The 19,753-nt window shown below is 39.6% G+C and overlaps 2 protein-coding genes across 8 annotated transcripts in view; one reads left to right on the top strand and one right to left on the bottom strand.

Annotated features, from left to right (window-relative positions):
• Window positions 1–7,754: 7,754 nt before the first annotated feature.
• Window positions 7,755–11,720, bottom strand: rwdd1 (RWD domain containing 1). Its single transcript, XM_022211416.2, has 7 exons — window positions 11,523–11,720; window positions 10,551–10,616; window positions 10,267–10,397; window positions 9,602–9,745; window positions 9,200–9,332; window positions 9,026–9,088; window positions 7,755–8,515 (listed from the first exon to the last, which is right to left on the bottom strand). Exons 1-7 carry the CDS (start codon window positions 11,593–11,595, stop codon window positions 8,403–8,405), a joined length of 723 nt encoding a protein of 240 aa, XP_022067108.1. The 5' UTR covers window positions 11,596–11,720; the 3' UTR covers window positions 7,755–8,402.
• Window positions 11,721–13,013: 1,293 nt separating this feature from the next.
• The window catches only part of cnot10 (CCR4-NOT transcription complex, subunit 10), a 32,995-nt gene continuing 26,255 nt past the window's right edge, over window positions 13,014–19,753 (top strand). For 5 of the 7 annotated variants that reach the window (XM_051956807.1, XM_051956809.1, XM_051956805.1 and 2 more), the window contains exons 1-2: window positions 13,014–13,220; window positions 18,088–18,179. In XM_051956807.1, coding sequence (XP_051812767.1) covers window positions 13,205–13,220; window positions 18,088–18,179 — 108 coding nt within the window. In that variant the 5' untranslated portion in view covers window positions 13,014–13,204. The remainder of the gene's footprint in view (window positions 13,221–18,087; window positions 18,180–19,753) is intronic. The other 2 variants (XM_051956810.1, XM_051956811.1) reach the window with 2 other exon arrangements.

Genomic DNA, 19,753 nt, shown 5'->3' with positions numbered 1-19,753 from the left:
ATATATATACACATCTGTCTAGGCTGTTATATACATATAACAAGGAACTAGACTAGAACAGGATAGAGTTTATTTACATTTAGAATAAACAACACAATTACAATAAACAACAGAATTATTATTAATATTAATTATTATTTATTTATATCTCTCTCTAGGCTGTTATATATTTACAGCAAACCCCTCTCTCCTCAGAGCTGTTTCCCACTTCTTCCTCAACCCATAGTCTTTGGGAAACCTACATGGAGTAAAGAAAAAGTAGACAGAGAAGTCAATAAGTATGTACACAACAACATATTTAAAAAGAAATCATGCTAATAAATTAAGTACAAAGAACTGAATTAGCCAATATACTGGAGACCAGAGTTATTTAATTTAGTATAAACTTGTTTAGTAACATTTCAATTATTTGAGAGCAGTCCTAAAGAATTGCCTGTAATCCCAATCATAAAATGGGTTTGGAGGAATAACATAGATCTAATCTGGATATATATGAATTAGGCTTTATAACTACTATTGGTAGTATTGGTGGTATTAATAGTAATGCGACTACTATCTGTCTGCTTATCTGTCTGTCTTGTAAAGTGTCTTTGAGTGTCCTAAAAAGCGCTATATAAATTTGATGCATTAATATTATTATTATTACTACTAGTAGTAGTGGTAATACACCAACTACTGCTGCTGATACTGTCACTGCTACTACAACTTGTAATACTATTACACATGCTGATACTACGTCTACGACTCTAACAGCTACTTATACTACTACTACTGCTTGTACTTTTAGTATTACTACTACTGCTTGTACAACTATACTACAGCTACTAATAGTCATCTGGCATTTGGTTGTCCAGCTGTTAGCCCGTGTTGATGTTTTGCTAGTGGCTAACTAGTTAGCTCTCATAGACTCTTAACAAGATTTAATAATGAAAAATGAGCCAAAAACTATTCTTACCAAAGGAAAGTTATTCCAACTTTCCTTGTCTCCATCATTCGACGTAGTGTGCAATTAAATGCAGCGCAATGAGCCGGCATTGTTCTTGTTTTAGTTTTCGCCCTGTACACACCAATGGAAAATACTGAAATTTTGCCCCCATTAGCTTAGTGTCTCCGTAGGCACGCCACTCTGAGGGGCGTGTCGTATCTACTCTTCATATCTATGTGTGTATACATAGATATGAAGAGTAGATCCACACTTTATCCCAATCAAAATTGGATCTCAAAACTGAAATATCTTCCATCCACAACCTGTCTACTCTATGAGGTTTGTAAGAAAGTTGTAATAATAACTTATAAACTTGAAACAAAACCACTTGTGCTACCAACATGATAAAACAGATTATGAAGAGGGTGTAGTGTAAGAGGACTCTGCAAAGGGACACCACTGTCCTTTAAAGCAGATCTTAAAGCTGCTGTCCGGAGTTTCCGTTTGTTTTCAATTTATGTATCATTTTTTAACAAAGCTTAAATGTGTTAGTCTAGTTTGATACTATAATATAAAGTTAGTATAACGCGATATGAAAATTTATTCCTGAGCTCCGCCTTCCTCTCATAGACCCCCATGTTATTCCAAAAAGCGCCGGTTGCTGCCGACCAATCAAGTTTGAGCTTCAGCTTTGTCATGCTGTCAATCAACGGTTACGCGCACAGCAAGCAAGCCCATGCAGAGGTGGGCGAGCTACGCACTACGCAACCGCGCACACATTTGTTTTGCTTGTGGAGGAGAGAGCATCAGGGATCAGCAACTTCCAGAAAAGTTACCAATCCCACGGCTTGTCAGGCCAAGAGACTGCAGGACGTTTTTTGGCTCGGGGTGCTCGCGTCGCTCCCCGACCACGGCCTCCATAGCCCGCCTGACGGCTTCGTTTAGATGCCGTGGTCGGGGTGCTCGCCTCGCTCCCCGACCACGGCCTCCATAGCCCGCCTGACGGCTTCGTTTAGATGCCCGACCTCTGGAGGAAGATGTTGGGGCGTCTGGGACATACTCTTCGTCAGAGGAGTCATGCAATTCTGAACTCTAGATAGAAATAAATAAACAATGTAACACATATACATGCGTAAATGCACTAAGTTTGATAAACAACGTCATCGAGAGGGATACACGAGTGTAATCACATATTGAAACTTTACTCGTTCGTCCTAGCAGATTCATGTTATTTTGGTATTAGGACAAGTTAGACTCAATACAGCATTCTAACGTAATTCCTTTATTATTTACTAAATGTACTAAATGTAGAAGAGGGGAAAACAGCAAAACAGGCAAGATGCTGCAGCACTCCAGGCACTCCTGTCAGGTACTGCGCGTGTGCACAAATAAAGGGGCGAAATCAGAGGGAGGGAGGGTGGGACCACCAGTGTTTTGGGAGACGCTGCGATTCAAACTCCGGACAGCAGCTTTAATTGTAAAAAAAAAAGAAAAAAGAGGACCGTGGGATGCTAAACTTAACGCATAACTCCTGAAATTGACTAACCTCTTTGTGCTATCTATTGTTATTTTCTGTGCTTGGTACTCTGCGATGGTTGTTGACTTGCTCTGCTGGCTGTATAGTAATTTGCCCCACAGGGACAATAAAGATTCCTTGAACCTTGAAATGTATGAAGACCCCTTTCCCCATAGATATCACCAAGTGTAGTTATATTATTTCTTTCCCTGACAGGGAACTGAATAGGTTGACCACCAATTAACAATTTGTCATTGTTGAATATTGGACAGTGTGGACTCCACCCAGAAGAACAACCAGACAGTTTCTCCACCTTCCTCCACATAGAAATCAAATATGAAATAATAGGACCAAATTTCAAACGACACTGGTTGAGAGAAATGTTAGAGTATAAAATGTTGGCAAAAGAGTATGGAGCTAACATCCGCTCTTCCAAAGCTCGCCAAGACACCTGAACATCAGATTGCAGCCAAGTTAATAGAGGCCTCAGAGTAAAGGCCCAATTATAAAATTTAAAGTTTGGAAATGACAAACCACGATCCTGCCTATCTCGCTGTATTGTGGTTAACGTGATACGAGGTCGTTTGCCTCGCCAGATAAATTTTGTCATTGCTAACTGTAATTTATTTCAGTATTGTGGGGGTGGAGGAAGAGGGAGCATCGAACTAACAAAATTGATTCTGGACACAACATTCATTTTAAGAATAGCTATTCTACCACGCAGTGAATTAGGTAGGTTGGACCACCGATCGAGGTCTGCCACTACATTGCTGAGTGTTTTATTAAAATTGTTTTTAGATATAGTCTGAGTAGAAGGATATATGTCTATTCCCAAATAAGTAAAATTTTTAATAATTGGAATAGAAGCAGGGACCGGAGCATTACATGCAGCCTGGTTTAATGGTAGTAAGACTGATTTCTGCCATTTTATTTTAAAACCAGAAAGTTTGCCGTAAACTTCAAAAATCATCAAAACATGTGGGATACTCTGCACTGGATTGTTTAAATACAGTAAAACATCGTCAGCATACAGTGAGATGTGATGATTAGTTCCATTAACAGTGATTGCCGAGATTGTAGAGGAACTGCGGATGGCTTGAGGGAGTGGTTCAAGGGAAAGAGCAAATAACAAGGGACTGAGAGGGCAGCCTTGTCTCGATCCTCTCAAAATAGACAAAGGAGGGGAGCTACTTTTGCCTGTAAGTACTACAGCTGTTGGGTTTTTATACATCACTTTGATCATATTAATAAACGTCCTGCCAAATCCCATAAACTCCAGTACAGACCATAGAAAAGGTCATTCTAGGCGGTCGAAAGCCTTCATTGCGTCTAGCGAGAGGACAGCAGCAGGTGAACTAATACTTTGGGCCCCATTGATGACGTGTAATAATCTTCTAGTATTGTCCGTGGCCAGTCTAGAATGAATGAACCCTGTCTGGTCACAGTGTACCAGTTCTGTCATGTAACCCTGCAGTCGTCTAGCCAGCAACTTTGCATAAATCTTTAAATCTGCCTTCAAAAGTGAAAGAGGTCTGTAGCTAGTACACTGTACAGAATCCTTTCCCTTTTTAAGAAGTAGCGAAATAATTGCTGAGTTGACATCCCTAGAAAATGAACCCTCTTTGATTGAGAATTGAATCATGTCCAGTCATAGCGGGCCGATCAGAGACCAGAAAGTGAGATAAAATTCCGGGGGGATGCCATCTGGTCCAGGTAATCTACCTTTGCGCATGTCTCTAGCGGCTGCCTCACATTCCTGCAGCGTGATGGGGGAATCTAATTTGATAGAATCATCATCAGTAAGGCGGGGAAGGTTAACACTACTTAGGAAATTATTCAAAGTAGTTTAAATCAATCCACTGGACTTGAAGAAAGTTCCTTGAAGATGTTTCACCTCTCATCCAAGAGGCTTCTTCAGTTCTGGTGGTGGCTGGTCTTGCCTCAGCTTTTAAACCTCTGTGAGGTGTGTCCAGGGCTATTATTCCAACGACCGATACCAAAACTCATCTGACTACTCAACGATGGTCGTTGTATCGGTGGGGATCGTTGAAATGCACAGATGTCACTGAGCCCTCGTGTGCTAATGGTGGTCATTAGCATGAGTCTGCTGAGTAGTTCTTTTGGGGAGTTTTGAAAGGACCTGATTGTAAGTTGGTGAAAGATGATGTCACAGACCACCACCCCTGTTCAGAGATGGCTTCTCTACTTTGACATGGATGGCTTCTTTCACTCCCCTCTCAAACCATCTGTCCTCCCTGTCCAAAATCTGAACATTGGTGTCCTGAAACGAGTGTCCTTCTTCCTTAAGGTGAAGGAAGACTGCCGAATCCTTTCCTGAGGAACTGACTCTCCTGTGTTGGGCCATGCGCTTGTTAAGTGGCTGTTTGGTTTCCCCTATGTAGAGATCTGAGCATTCCTCGCTGCATTTAACTGCATACACCAGGTTGCTCTTCTGGCTGTGTGGTGTGGGGTCTTTTGGGTGGACCGTGAGAGGTGAAACATCTTCAAGGAACTTTCTTCAAGTCCAGTGGATTGATTTAAACTACTTTGGATAACCATGACCTGGATGAATGAGAACCTACACAGACATTAGGAAATTATTGCACGTTTGTTGATTGAAATTATTTTCCGAATTATATAACTCCTGGTAAAAAGTGGCAAAAGAAGCGTTTACTTTCTTGGGGTCCGATTGTATGGTACCATTATTGTCTTTAATGCAGAAAATATCAGCGAAATGCTCGTTAAATCGAAGTTTCATCGCTAGTAGATGACTGGGTTTTGAAGAGTTAAATAGTTCTGTCTTGTTTTATGCATGAGAAATTCTGAGCGAGGCCTCAGGAGTGAGTTAATCTCTTTTTTAAACAGATCCTTTTGTAAAGCAGTAGCATCATCAAAATTAAGTTGTAAAGCAGTATCAAGAGCAGCATATTTTGATTCCAACGCTTCTAGTTTAGCTGCATGTTCTTTGTTCCGTGTTGAAGCATATAACGTGGTATTACTCCTAATAAAGGCCTTTACTGCCTCCCAAAGAATCCTTGGATCTGAAACTGAGCCGACATCGAACTCCAGAAATTCAGTAAGGTTGCTTTCAAACTGAGCTATGAATTTTTCGTCTCTTAATCATGATGAATTAAAACGCCACCTCGGAGCTTTGTTGGGCAAAGGGCGAAGAGTGACAGAACAAAATACAAGTTTGTGATCTGACCACGTAAGTGAAATATAGTGTGCATTTTGAATATTTTGGAACAAATCCCTCGAAGCAAGTAAAAAATCTAGTCTCGAAAAAGATTTATGTCTCCCCGAGAAGAACGAAAAATCTTTTAAGAAAGGGTTCAACATTCACCATATGTCAACCAAACCAGTATCAGATGCCAATTTGCGGAGTGCTTCAGATGCTAGGCGTTGGTCCCTGCTCTCAATGCCACCTGTTCTATCCATGTTCTTATATTATAATCTTGTATCAGTTTTAAGGTCCAATGTGCAGAATGTGGGGCAATATATCGGCTGAAACGAAATATAGTATTTATATCTGTGTTTATTGATATATAATCATGTTTTTGTTAGGTAATGCCTAAAGAAGATGTAAGTCCTTTTCTACGGAGTTATCCATGTTGCACCACCAAGGCCACAACAAATAAACCAGATTCTGGCTCTAGAGAGGGCTTTTCATGTTTTTAGGAGCTCCTGTATGCACTTGAAACACTGAAAACATTGGGTGAGATGAAGGGTATTCTGTTGGTTGCAATTAGCAACTTCACCTCTAGATGTCACTGCATCTTCAGACTGACTCACTGGATGTAGAGTGTAGATGTAAACCTCCCAATGGTTCTCATAACTTTCTGTTCCCTCTCTGCTATTTACATGTTAATGTTTTTAAAATCCCTTTAACTACAGGAAGCAACAAGTACATTCTCCAAGCAGCAACCTGCATGCTGAAAAGTTCAAGTTTTGCCAGAAGTTTGGATCGTGTAAATAAAGCAGCCCGACTACTTTTTTTTTTTCCTGTAAATTGCTCTCTTCTTTGTAGGCAAACGTTCAAAAACTGTCATTGCATATTGTTGTTTGCCACATCCAAGACAATAGTGACTGATTTAAATACAAACACACCACAGCGTTGCCAGACCATTCTACACAATCTAGCCCTACAGGACAGTTCTGCAATGTGATACAACATTGTGCACATTCAACCTTGAAGTATGTGAACTGTACTTTTTGTTTTTCCAGCCTCCCTCCTCTGTACAGCCTTTGACAATTTGTTTAACAGCTTCAGTTGGAGATATTATGTGTCAGTTGCCATTATAACAAACTTCCTTCAAGTTGTGGACCTGGGTAATGCAGGTCATTTTTACAAAGTTTTTTCACAGTTCAAACAAGGAAACTAACTATTGTGTGTACAGCTTAATCACAGTGTCTGCACAGGCAAAACCTAAATCTGAAACGGAATGTAGACACTGAGCGTTACTGTTTGAACAATCAATGTAATAGGACACAGCAGGTCAACAAAACACACCTGTCTTATGTTCCAGTACTTTTGCTCACATGAAAAATGGGTGAGTTCAACAAAAGGTGCTATCTTCTAAGTTGTGTATCAGATCCAGATGTAAATACCTGGAAATAAAAGCTGAAATGTTGATCTCTTGTCTCATATTCATCGTTTGATGTCAAACCCAAATGTTTTCAGTCTACAGCAAAAATAAAGGAATTGGCCTCACTGTTCCATTACTTTTGGAGTGGAGTGTAAATGGAGCTTTGAAAATACACTGCTTTTGAATGAGAAACAGCCATGCATTGCAATCTTCGTTGCAATTTTGTTCTTTGCCTGTGGGGTGTGCCATCCTTAGGTACATACACGGTTTTCTGCGACAAAGCTTTAACCGTTTAGACTCTTGTGGGGATAAAATTACAATTTGATACAGAATTATAGCAATTTTTACTCAGTGACTAATAATTTTCACATTTTATCAAACCAAACCACCGTGGACAGGACATTAGTAATTGCTGCACTGTTGGACATTCAATGGCACTACAAAGGGTATACACTGTGAAGTGAGATTTCTGAAACACTGTCAATATAACATCACTTTTTCTGTTTTCTTTCACATAACAAATGTAACAATTGTAGTTACTATTTACTCTGCATATTTATATGCATAGAGGTCTTCACATTCAAATCACATGATCAACTAATAAGATGTTTGCTAATGTACATTATAAAATCAATCTGATTTGTGCATATTTACTCTTTAACAACCCAACAGGATATCGGTTATTCACAAAAAAATGACAATATCGAAAGTCCAAAACGGACCCAAGTCCATAACAAGAGCTTTTATTCTTTATAGGTTCAATTACAATTTGCTTCCAATACTGTTCTTGGATTTTAACAGCAGTTTCAATGCAGTTGATGGAGAAAACACAGGGACTTAAGGGGGTCCAAAACCAACATTCCATTGGAAATTTTTCTATTTGATTAGTGAATGTAAAAACATGCCTACTAATTACTACAACCAGCTGCTTTACTCTGTCTTTATTGTAGGGCTTGAGATCAGGGATATTTCCTGAGTGGTGACAATACTCTTGCGTTGTTAATAGCTACAGTGCTCTGAGAAAAAACAGAAAGCAATGTGCTCTCTGTGCTAACAACGCCAACTGTTTTAACTTTTTGTCTTGTAATGCATGACCATAACTGATATTTATTGCTCTCTCCTGGAAAATAACATTCCCATGTGTGTCACACAGCACAGGAGCAAAGACACAACATTTTTTGGGGTAACTAGATTGTTCAGGCATTTAAATGATCTCACGTTGCTGTGTGTTTTGTAGTTATAGAGATTCACTCTCTGCCTACTTGTAATGTAAGTGTAAATATATGCAATTATTGTGTCTGCTCGGAAAACCGTATTCAGAAGAGGCGCGGTATGATCCTGTTAGTCCTTACAAGTGTTATGTCCTACTCCTGCTTTAGTCCTCATCACTGCCCAGCTCTAAAGGATCAAAGTTTGGGTCATCCTCATCCAAATCCAGGTCCTCAATGTCCTGGAATAGTGACTCATCCACTTCAACACTGTTTCCACCTGCAGAGGAAGAAAGTAAGCATGTGTTAGAAATAAGTGCTGAGAATAAATCACTCTTCCAATACATCTGAGATTAAGATATTAGCAGTTCTGTCCCTGATTTTATTTGTGATTCTTACAATTCCCAGCCCTGTAACAATGATCTCTTCCACTTGGGACCACTTTTGGAATTTTCTCGTACAGTATGACTGACTGGCACCACACTCAATATATTTAAAGCTTCAACTGGTTCCAATCACAGGATAAAAAATATGGCTCATTTTTGACTAAATTTACATTGATATAATTGTATTACTAGAAACTGTATTATTCTATCAAAGCACGGTTGTATCATTGCTTAAATATTTCAGGATGCTAGCTATATTATTTCTCAAGTCATGGCACTTCAAACAGTGCTCCACAGATTGGTAGGAAGAATACAAAAATCATCATGAAACCAAACCCTCTTTAAGAACCCTCTTCTATATATAAACAGCAACAGTGTCAGTCAGCTTCAGAGTCATTTGTTACCATCTTCAAGGAACTGGATGTCAGATGTGTCCAGGTTGTGGTCTCTTTCAAACAGCTGTTTACCTGGTGAGGAAAAGTTTACATGTTAAATGTCAGTTTGGAATTTATTATCAAATTTAGCAAACGTGTGAGTCTTGACAGAGAACTGCTGTTGGGTAACAGTATCAGGTTTACCAGAGAGTTTGGGTTTTCCTGCCTGCTCCTCCTCTTTCTGTTTTTTCCTCCTCAGCTCAGCCATCTCCAGCTCAAACTTGGCTTTCCATGCCAGAAAGTTTTCAATGGTTACAACTGTGCCCTGGAACTGCACCTATCAAACACATACCATGATAGTATCCAACTATATTTGTAAGAAGCTTCATTGACTAAATTGATTTCTTGACCTTAAATTGAATCAAAATTCTGCCCGTAACCTAAACAAACCTTTTCATAAGAAACTTAAAAAGATCAGTAGGATTACACCCTTGAATTACAAAGTAAGAGAATAACAACATTATTACTCCCAGAGGAAATTATTCATGTAAAAATTTGACTGAAATTAAACATGGAAAGCAAAATGTGAATTATTGCTGTTCTTACTTTCTCTGCCTCCTCTGCCTCTCTCTCTTTCTGACGTTTTTCCTCTTCTCGCCTGTTTTTCATCACATCTACAATTTCATTGAGTTTGTCCTGGACAGCTGTCACCAGGGTGAAAATCATCACCATGCCCAGATTTTCTTCAGCCTGCAGAACAACAACATACACATATTGACACCAAATACATTTTATTATAACAGCATACCTACAGCAACTGACACACTTTCTTTTGAGGAAACTGAGTCCAGGTACAATAGGTAAGAATCACCCATCACTAGAGTTGAAGTTATTTACCTATCAGTTTTGCAACATTTGCTTTGAGCAAAAAAAAAAAAGGAAAATGTGTTGCTGCATTTTCTCAGATGTTGAAGGTTTGTTTATCTGTGATTTGGGACCTAAAAATGCAGTAAAATGCTTTGGCTGAGAATGTTTGCATCAGCTAGAGGCCATTTGAAAGATGCAGTTAGCCTATTTGGGCACATATACTGTAAACTCACATAGTGCTCCTCTTCATCCTTTCACATACAGGTTAGCACTTGCCAGAACATGTTGTAATAAATACTAGATTTATTGTGATGTATGTTCAATTAATCTTTGCTTCGCGCACACACACAGGGATGCAAATAACAGGAAACTTATTTTAAACTGCATTTTAACTATTGACAGACCTGCTGCTGTAGTAAGGTGAAAATGTCCTCCATGTCATTGTCCTCCAGGTTTTCCTGGGAGTGGAGCTCCCACAGTGGAGGTTCATCTGGATATTTTCCTACATATGTGAATTTTAATGTTGCTTCTACAGCTGCAAAAAGAAAACAGGTGCCTCATATTAAACTTTATTATCTTGACAAAAATCTCCTATCACTGAGGATTTTTTCTCAAATTTGTTTTCCTGACACTTATACTGTCTGTGTGTAATAGAAGACACTCAGCAACCACACATCAGTATACTTACTTTCCCCATTTTCCCCAGCATCTGATGTTACAGTGATGGTGAAGCTGGTGGGATCTTCTGAGAGCACTGTGAACACACATGAATTTGCAAGATCAATTCTACCCATTATTCGACAAACTGGTTTACCACATGGAAATTAAAAGATACAATTGCACACGACTTGCTGCTATCAGGCATCATGCTGTAAAGAGTGTCACAGATACATCAAGCTATTCTGAGGACAGTTATACCATTTATGCCATGTGTATTTCTTAAAACTCAAAGCAGTATAGTAAACTATCAAGTTAAGTCGACCATCCCATCACTGGCTTGAGGAGATATTTGTAGTCCTTTGTGTGGTGTGTTTAAATTCATAAAATCAGCACTTGTTTGCCCATTAATCAACACCCAATAACCCACTGTGGAAAGATTCTATTTATTTAAAAAAAAAAATTACATTTCTGTTCAACAATTTTCAATTCTCTTTGGTCTCATCATCTAAAAACAAACTTGTTAGGAATGATTTGGCTTTACCACTTTGCTTGAGCTGTTGCTTTAACTACAGCAATGCTGTGACATCCATTCTTTTAACAATGTGCTTTACGGATCTAAATTCCTTTTGGGCCGCTTTGCATGACGAATTTCTTAGCAGTTCCTTGGACATAGAAAATGCATGCGTGTAACACATGTTCTCTATTTACGTGGTGTTCCGTGTTCATGGACAGTTACTGGGAATCTGAATGGACTTTAGCGTGCTTGTCTATTTTTTTAAGTTACCGTAAAATATCTGCTTTAATAGCTTCCCTCTAACAGCTGCGTTTCTAACATTTAACTCAGAACTTACAGTAAAAAGTAAAACTAACCTACTGGGTGTCATTAAAAACAATATCTGACGTTTGAGTTACTTATCCCAGTCAGCTAACTAGCTTGTACTTGCTAACTGCGAGTTAGCTCTAATTCTCTTAACTAACTTAACGCTGATGCAGTTCAAACCTGTGAAAGAGTCCGGGTAGATGGACTCAATAGCTTCAAGTTCATTTCTTTGCTCTTCGGCGTAGTCTGTCATTTTGGGCAGCGGCAGATTATCTACACGTTAGCAAAATCATAGCGCTCGGTTGAAGCTAAGACGCCATGCTACAGTCACTCGATAGTGATCGATGATACCGTGGTTCGAACTTTTTGGTCTGATGGCGCTTTCGTTGGTGGTGGTGAACTGAGGAACAGTGCATGCTGACACCGCTAACATTTCCATCCTACTGGATGTGTTGAAGGAGAACAGGGAAACAATCATTGGCATGTGGGGGAAAAAAACAACGCTATTTGAAACGGTCCACTAACCACATCACACTGAGACAGGACGGGACACATAGAACATGTACTGAACCCTTGATGCATACATGGGTCAGAAGTTATTCGGTGTGGTATCTTTGCATGAAAATTATTTTTTGTTAAATCATTTTATATTTGGGTCCTGCGACAGACTGGCGACTTGTCCAGGGTGTCCCCTGCCTTCGTCCGAGTCAGCTGGGATAGGCTCCAGCGACTCTAGCGAGGATAAAGCGGTGTATAGAGAATGGATGGATGGATGGATTTTATATTTGGCTATTTCTTTCTTTCTTTCTTTCTTTCTTTCTTTCTTTCTTTCTTTCTTTCTTTCTTGATATCATTCCATTTAAATATTTAACTTACCTTTTACGCTTTTAAAGAAACTGTAGTATTTAATGCCCCCAAACTCTTTATCACAGATAATATCATACAAGAGGTGATGCACAAACTTGGAGGGACGGAGAGCAGCAACAGTTAGAGGAAAAAAGTAGAAAAATGTCTACAAAATGGATGTTGACATTCTTATATTTCTGTTCTGTGTAATATTCTTATTTTCAATTATCAAAATGTGTTATAAAGTTTAAAAAACATATTTCAAACATGAAATCATTCTTGTGTGGAGCAAAAATATACAAACAATAAAATCAATTATTGTTCTTAACTGAAATGACATAAAAACACATTGATTCTCATACAAGTCATTTTTGACCCACTTATGGAAGAGTGGAGGGTCCAATCATTGGAACATCTAAGGGTTAACACTGACTTTTAAAGTTTACCTTGGATTATGGAAGCTTACTTTGTTAGCAACGACTTTAGTGAGGGGTGTGGGGTGGTTACGTCCACTTTGCTCTCTGGCTTTGGACTGACTTAGGGGCATAGCCCTACTCCCTTATTAAAATGTTTGGATTAGAAATGAAAAGATCCCTGAAATAAATATGCGTGGCATTGTGAAATAAAAGTCAACGAATGAACAAATGAATTTAATTTTTTAATTTATTGATATGTTTCTAGCCGGACTCAGGATTAATTTCATATCCATATGTATTTAAAAGAGACATTTTCTTTTTTGTAATTGAGTAAAACGGCGTTTCATACAAATGGTCCATACACGTTTATGTCAGTAGAGGGCGGTGTAGCGTTATAACAACCCGTTGGTTGCAAAGTGCCACAAAACAGCAAAGAAGTATCTGTTTCGGAGTCGAACAGATTTCGGCTAGCTGCAGTGTGTGTATGAAGTACGAGAGGTTACGTATTTAGCGATACTTATTATACTTATATTCTCCGCCATTCAACGGAATTTACTGCAGATTTAAGTTTGCGGATTGTTGTCAACCCCGCCCCCAGAAATGGCAGAAAATACAGGTAAGTGTCTCAGCAATTGCTAGCTGAGCAGTAGGTATGGTAGACTTAAGCTAGCTTCAACTCCTTGAGCAAATTAAATTATGGCAGTTTATCGAACTAATAACTGGTAATGCACTTTGAAGGGAGTCGTTAATGTTACGCTTAGTTGGTTATTAGTATACGATGTGAGTTGTAGCCTAAACATCCAGATATGTTCAGTAGGCTTTTTCTTAATTTACGTTAGCCTGCTGGAGCTTAGCTGAGCTATGTCCTGTCTAAGGCACGTTCAAGCAATTTTTAAAATTTTATTCCCACAAATAAATAAAGCTAGAGAGTGCGACTTTTTTCTTTACAAATAATATGTATGTCCCTACAAATCAAATTCTCAGAATATTGATTAAACCGATAAATACCAGTTAAATCTCTATATTTCTCAATATACCGCGGTTTAAACTGCATTTTTGGCGACATTCCCACACTGGCGCACCGGTTGGGATGTCATTTGGGTCAAGCAGCCCTGACTCTTTGTTAGAACCAAAGAAGAGAGCAACAGTAGAGAAGGTCTTGCATAGCACTGTAGAAGCGTCGTGGAGAAAATTCTGGCTGCACCATTGAATTCTCCTATTAATGACAACTTTAGGGCCGCAATTCTACGGCCTTTCCATAGGTACAGCGCCACCTATCGTAATGGATGATCGCTAAAGTGCGCAACTTACGGTTTTAAAGGCTGATTCCATCCCACATGCTACTTATAATTCTAAAGGTTTATTGAAGGAGTGTCTCACACAAACTGTTACCTCATTTCTAAATCCAAGAGCACATTATTGACATGATATCTGGACAAAAAAAGACTAAATGAATTAGCATGACAGTGAACAAGCACAAAGGCATGTGTTCTGGTGTTTGGACTGCAGCCATCATTAATACACTGTTGCTTTCCCTACTGTAACAAATAAGATATCTGCCGTGAAAAAAGTATATTATTAAAATATTTGAACTTCATTTTGATGTGAGAGAAGAGGATGCAGAAGACAGGGTTAGATGGAGGCAATTGATTCGCTGTGACGACCCCTGAAGGAAAAAGCCAAAAGGAAAAGAAGAAATAATGAGTATTGAAACAAACATTTACACCGAAGGGTGTTTATTGCTGGTTCAATCTAGCTGACAGGAACTGATCATTTTGACAGGCTTGTTTATTTAAAAGTTTATTTAATGTGCTGGCTAAGATTATTTATCAGTAACACTGAGCTGGGCTTGCCACAATCCCACCATGGTTTCAATAAACAAGCTAAGAGTTTGTTTTGCAGCAAGCCATCATTGGCTGAAGCGTGATGGTTTGGACTACCTAATGAATGACTAGTTAAAACATTGTTTCCCACATTTGGCAGGTTAATGGTATCTGTGCTGTGCAACTGAAAACATTTCTGTTTTTCATGTTGAACATATACAATTAAATTTACATTCACTCTGTCGTCCATCTGGGCCCAGAATTAGGTCTAAGCGACTCCCTGAGTCATCAGCTCAATAGGTGGTGTAAAGCTCACTGCCCCAGAGCAGTGTGATCCTACCACTACTGTCCTGAAAATGCAGGTTTGGTGCTGCAGACTAATCCTGCTCTGTGCTATAGGGAATACACTCTGGCTTGTTTTTATTTCTTAATTATATTTAATTTTCTTAATTATATTTCTTAATTTTATTTCTTAATACTAATCACAATTATGCTTGACAGCTCTTGGCACAAGATATTGCTTGTGATGCCAAACATACATGGCTGTAGTCTGAAATGTATATTACAGGTCTGCAATTGGCTGTGCATTTCGTGTGTCCTTGTCCTCTGTTTCAGCTGTGTTGTATCTTTTTCAAAATTCCACACTCACTAAAGGGAACCACAACAACTATCAATCCACCATAGGGAAAAGTTTTGCGGAGGATTGTGCAGTAAGACAGCCATGCTATTTTTTTCAGCAAATTAGCCATTATGACTGCGTTCGCCTCCCTGCATGCAAATGTTGCTTTAAAACAACTGCACTTGTCACTATTTAGATTGGATTGCTCTATGTTTCACTAAGCTCTGCCCAGTTTTATTCTCAGTGGTTAAAAAGCATTAACAAGCCAGACAGTTTTCCCCACTATACCAGAATGATGATCATGTGGAGCCAGAATGTTAGGGCTCTGAAGTATAATTTGTTAACTTTTCATATACCATACCTGAAAGTCCTTTTTACATTTCCCAGTGTCCATTACCATTGAAAATCAACAGCTTGTTTTCTTGATTTGTTGTAATCACATTTTTCCTTTTTCTGTTTCAAACCAAAAAATGAAAAAAATTACTCTTTGTTCTAGATTTTTCCTTAAATCATTTGTGAATTAAAAGCCACAGATCAATAGCCTAGCCGCGCTAGACCCAGGTCTGAAGACGAAAGGGTCTAGGAACTCTCGACAGGGAGGGAGGCGGACTAAGCCTAAAAGGTTGTCTATCAAATCACTCTGCAGCAGTTGGGTAGGTATACAACCAATCAGCGCAACGAATAGGCTGACGTAGTTCCTAGAGCGCCGGAAATCAGAGGATGCGGGAGTTCGGTGAAGCCTTATTTATACAGTCAGTGGGTGAAGCTCAAGTATATTACAGACATGTTAACAGAAAGATTATTCAGACTCGGTGCTAATGGAGCTCGACGACTGTTTTCGGCCCTGGCAGAGAATTAAATTTGTTGCTGTGGGTTGTCTAGCGCGGCTAGGCTAACAGATTTCTGTCAGAATCGTCGCGCCTCTGTCGTCACTTAGTTATGCCCGCCTTCTGACTCTACACTTCATGGTGATTCGTCGGCCAGTTTTAGGAGCATCCAACCTCGAGGCTTACCGAGGGTAACTAGACTCACCCTGGCAGAGAATTAAATTCGTTGCCGTGAGTTGTCTAGCGCGGCTAGGCTAACAGATCAATGGAGACGATGAATCAAAAGTAATGATATACTGTCAAAATTAAAGTGACATAAGAGAACATACTGCCAGCAGAATATACCAGTTTGAATCTGTTGTCTGAAGCTTCAGACTAAGCTAAACTTAGCCCGTTAGTGTGATATGTAGTGACATTATTTTACTTGTGGCGCATCAATGAATTTTGTGAAAACTGTTACATCTATCCCATGTTAGCTGTCCACATAAAACAGAACATACAATGTGAGCGTACCTCTCATCCCCTGCTGCTGCGGTCGATATGCCAGCCAAACTGTATTATTTAGACTAAGCCTAAGGACTGCTGTGAAACAGCTTATGATATAATGAATTGGGGAAAAAAAATTGCACAGTAATGATGCATTATTAACTATTTCACTTTTAAATTTAAGCAGAAAAAAAATTAGGAGCAGAGTATTTTTGACTTTAGTGAACAAATCAGACTTTTACTAACAGTACAGTATAGATGTTGTGATGGAGCTCGGTACTCATCCTGAAGATGGCCGTTGTGTAACAAAAGAGTCAAATGTGAAATTATAATTCTGTGTGAAAGGTCATTTGACTAAGGAAGTTTTTGTCCTGCAATATTCTGGTGCCCATCTGACAACCATCTATGCCGCTTATGCCCACACTTCTGCTATTTGGAGCTGTGAGAGAAAGCAGCAGCTAAGAAGCAAGACAACCTGACTCCAGATGATCAGACTGGCATCCCATTAGTGCTAGTGTCTCAACAGAACCTTCAATTCCAGTCAAACCAATGCAGCTCAGCTGGCGTGTCTAGTACCGGCCTCAGGAGCAAAATACAGCAGCTGTGAATGAGAGGAATGTGGATTTTCTATATTATGTCTAAGGTGGACAGTTAATATGGACTGCATCTTACAGTTTCCATTTCAGCTAAAACAATGCACTTACTTAACCGACAAACAAGCTCACTTTAACTTAGACGGAAACTACAGGCAACTGAACCATTAACAAAGTGGCTCGTTCTCATTTGTTGTTGTTTTTGGTTTGGTGAAATCAGAAAACAGATTAGGCTTTAGTACCAGGACCTCAGAGCATTCTGCAGAACGATGCAGGGCTTCACAGCAAATATTCAGTTTGATTGGAACAAATGTCAAATTTCAGCGGGCTTACACATTGCATTTAACTGGTGTGGACTTAAATAACAAGTTCATTACATAAATGAGAAAGACCTACTACTATACTTTTCAAACTAGCAATGTCTCTGCTTGTCTTCCTTTGACTTTCACTCAGTTTTACCATTGTGTTTTAATCCAAATAAATGCACGGCTACATTGCAGACCACTGTCAACAGTGGTTGAATGTAAATAAATGTCATTTTCCCAAACACATTACTCAAGTTCAAATTAGAATTTTTTGTTCCCTACCATCTGAGAAATGATTTCTCTCCAAGTTTTCAATTTTTGAAACTGAAGGATCAAGTATTTCTTTATGGGGTAGGCAGCTTAATAGACTAAAGGGCAAGCAATCTTTAAGCAACAAAGTTTGTCATTATTGTTTTTTTTTAAATGAAAAAGCCTCATGTCCTCTCGCAGATCAAAAAGCAAAGTGAGAACTTTTCCTCTGGAAACTCAAGAGATGTGATTTGGTGTTTGTGGGTCACTGTCATGTAAGTTCTGAGTAAAGCCATAGTTCATGGGCTCCTGTTTTCACTTTTCATTTTAATTCCTTTTCTTTTTATGGAAGCAGTCTACTCTTCGTAGAATGACTGCTTCCAGCAAGTTAATGTGTCATAGCACCATTATTCTACTAACGTGAAAGGGAGTTAAGTTCATGCTCGTAGCTTCGAGAATTAGCAGGACTCAATCCATTAAGAAGGTGTACTCTTTTTACATCTCAAGCGCAGAGAACAATGTTGAAGTGCAGTGTTATGTAAGTTTGATTTCTTTTCCCCTCTCTTTTTCATCTTGATCAGAGCAAAACGAGGCAAAGCATGAGAGCTCACCATCCCCTGGGATGACAGACCAAGAGAAAGAAATTGCGGCGAGTGCATATGAAGCATTTTCAGTAAGTCCTCTGTTTTTTCCTTCCATATATACTTAGTAGGGATGGGAATTTCGACTAATTTCCCCACCGACTAGTCTCAAATTTTATTTGCGACTAGTCGGCTATTCTGTATAGCCACATAATGACAGTTAAGAAACATTTTCATTTATATCCCGCTCCGTAAGTCTGGATGGGATCTGTAGTGACTTTGCGCATGCGCGATTCATCTGCCGTCTGGCCGCGGAGTGATGTGTCCTCTAATCAGACACTGGGACTGCTGCGGGGTTACTGGACTGACAGCCTGTGCTTTGGGAGGGGGAGAGGCTCACAGCAGCACCTGCTGCTTGTTGAGGACAGTAACTGCAGAATGATCCGAGTTTTCCTGTCAGAGTCTCCAAAATGGCAGAAAAAGTCGCTAGATTTGTTGCTAGTCGCTGTTGACAAAAAAAGTCGTTAGGACGCTTTGGAAAGTCGCTGGATTTAGTGAGAAAGTCGCTAAGTTGGCAACACTGGTTTCTGCTTACACAGCCGACAGGCGACCTTGTTGTCATCTGCTGCGTCAAAATACTGCCAAACGGTGCTGATTTTCTTATGCGAGAGCGTCGCCATCTTCCCACTTTACCTTTCCAAACTTTCTTCCCCAAACTGTGTGTCCCTGCCCCCTGCTACATGTGAGGGGAGGGGAGGAGGAGCAATTCTCTCCCTGTCTGCTCAGCCTGTTTACAAAGAAGCAGAGGCGCGAAGAACAAGGTGCATGATGCTTAATGCAGCGTTTAACCGACTAGTAAAGTACTAAACGTTTAATAAATGAGGAGGCGTTTAAACGATTAAACGATTAGTCGCGCACATCCCTAATACTTAGCGATCTGACTTGGAGTTTCCATGTGGTGAGGATTCATTTTTACTGTGTTTTGTGGTTGTTTCCTGTGATACTTCCGTAACTCCTTCTACAACTACTTAGCTTCATCGATTTACAAACATGCAAGGCCCTGGTGCTTCATCACATCTGACTAACCAATCTAACTGCTCAGACTTTGTACAATCCTGCTCCATCACTGTCCACTGCTTGCCAGGTGAGCCTTTCAGAATGAGCAGTTGACTGGGCGCCAACCAGGTCTGTTGACTTTCTGTAGGTGTTTCAGCAATCCCAGAAATGTTTCCAACCAAACGTTCTGCTGTTGTCTGCAAGAATGAGCACTAGCATCTGTTGAACTAACAAATGTCACCACAGCAGTAGGAAAATTCTTAGTGTTAGCCCATTGTCTGTCTAATGTGACCATTAGCTTTTATCATGTCCACAGGTCAGAGGTTTGTGGAATTTGTAAAGCTGAGGGACATTCAGAGTTGGTAGAAACTTTAAGCAGTCCCTCCAGGAATTCGCGATGTTGCAATCATGCGAAATCAACCAATCTCTGCAAATTTTGCGCGGCCTTTCAATTTTGTCCAATCACCGCTACTTTCCCACAATTTTGGCCCACCTCCTGTGAGTTCCACCAATCATAGCAGCTCCCAGCCCTAACGTAATGCACGTATGTCACCGAATTCACTTCCTTGTTTATGGTTTGAAGATGCAGACATGTGCGATACTAATGTCT

The sequence above is a fragment of the Acanthochromis polyacanthus genome, chromosome 12, assembly GCF_021347895.1.
Source record: "Acanthochromis polyacanthus isolate Apoly-LR-REF ecotype Palm Island chromosome 12, KAUST_Apoly_ChrSc, whole genome shotgun sequence".
NCBI lineage: Eukaryota > Metazoa > Chordata > Actinopteri > Pomacentridae > Acanthochromis > Acanthochromis polyacanthus.
The sequence above is the reverse complement of the archived record's forward strand: the minus strand, read 5'-3'. Positions and strand labels throughout refer to the sequence as shown.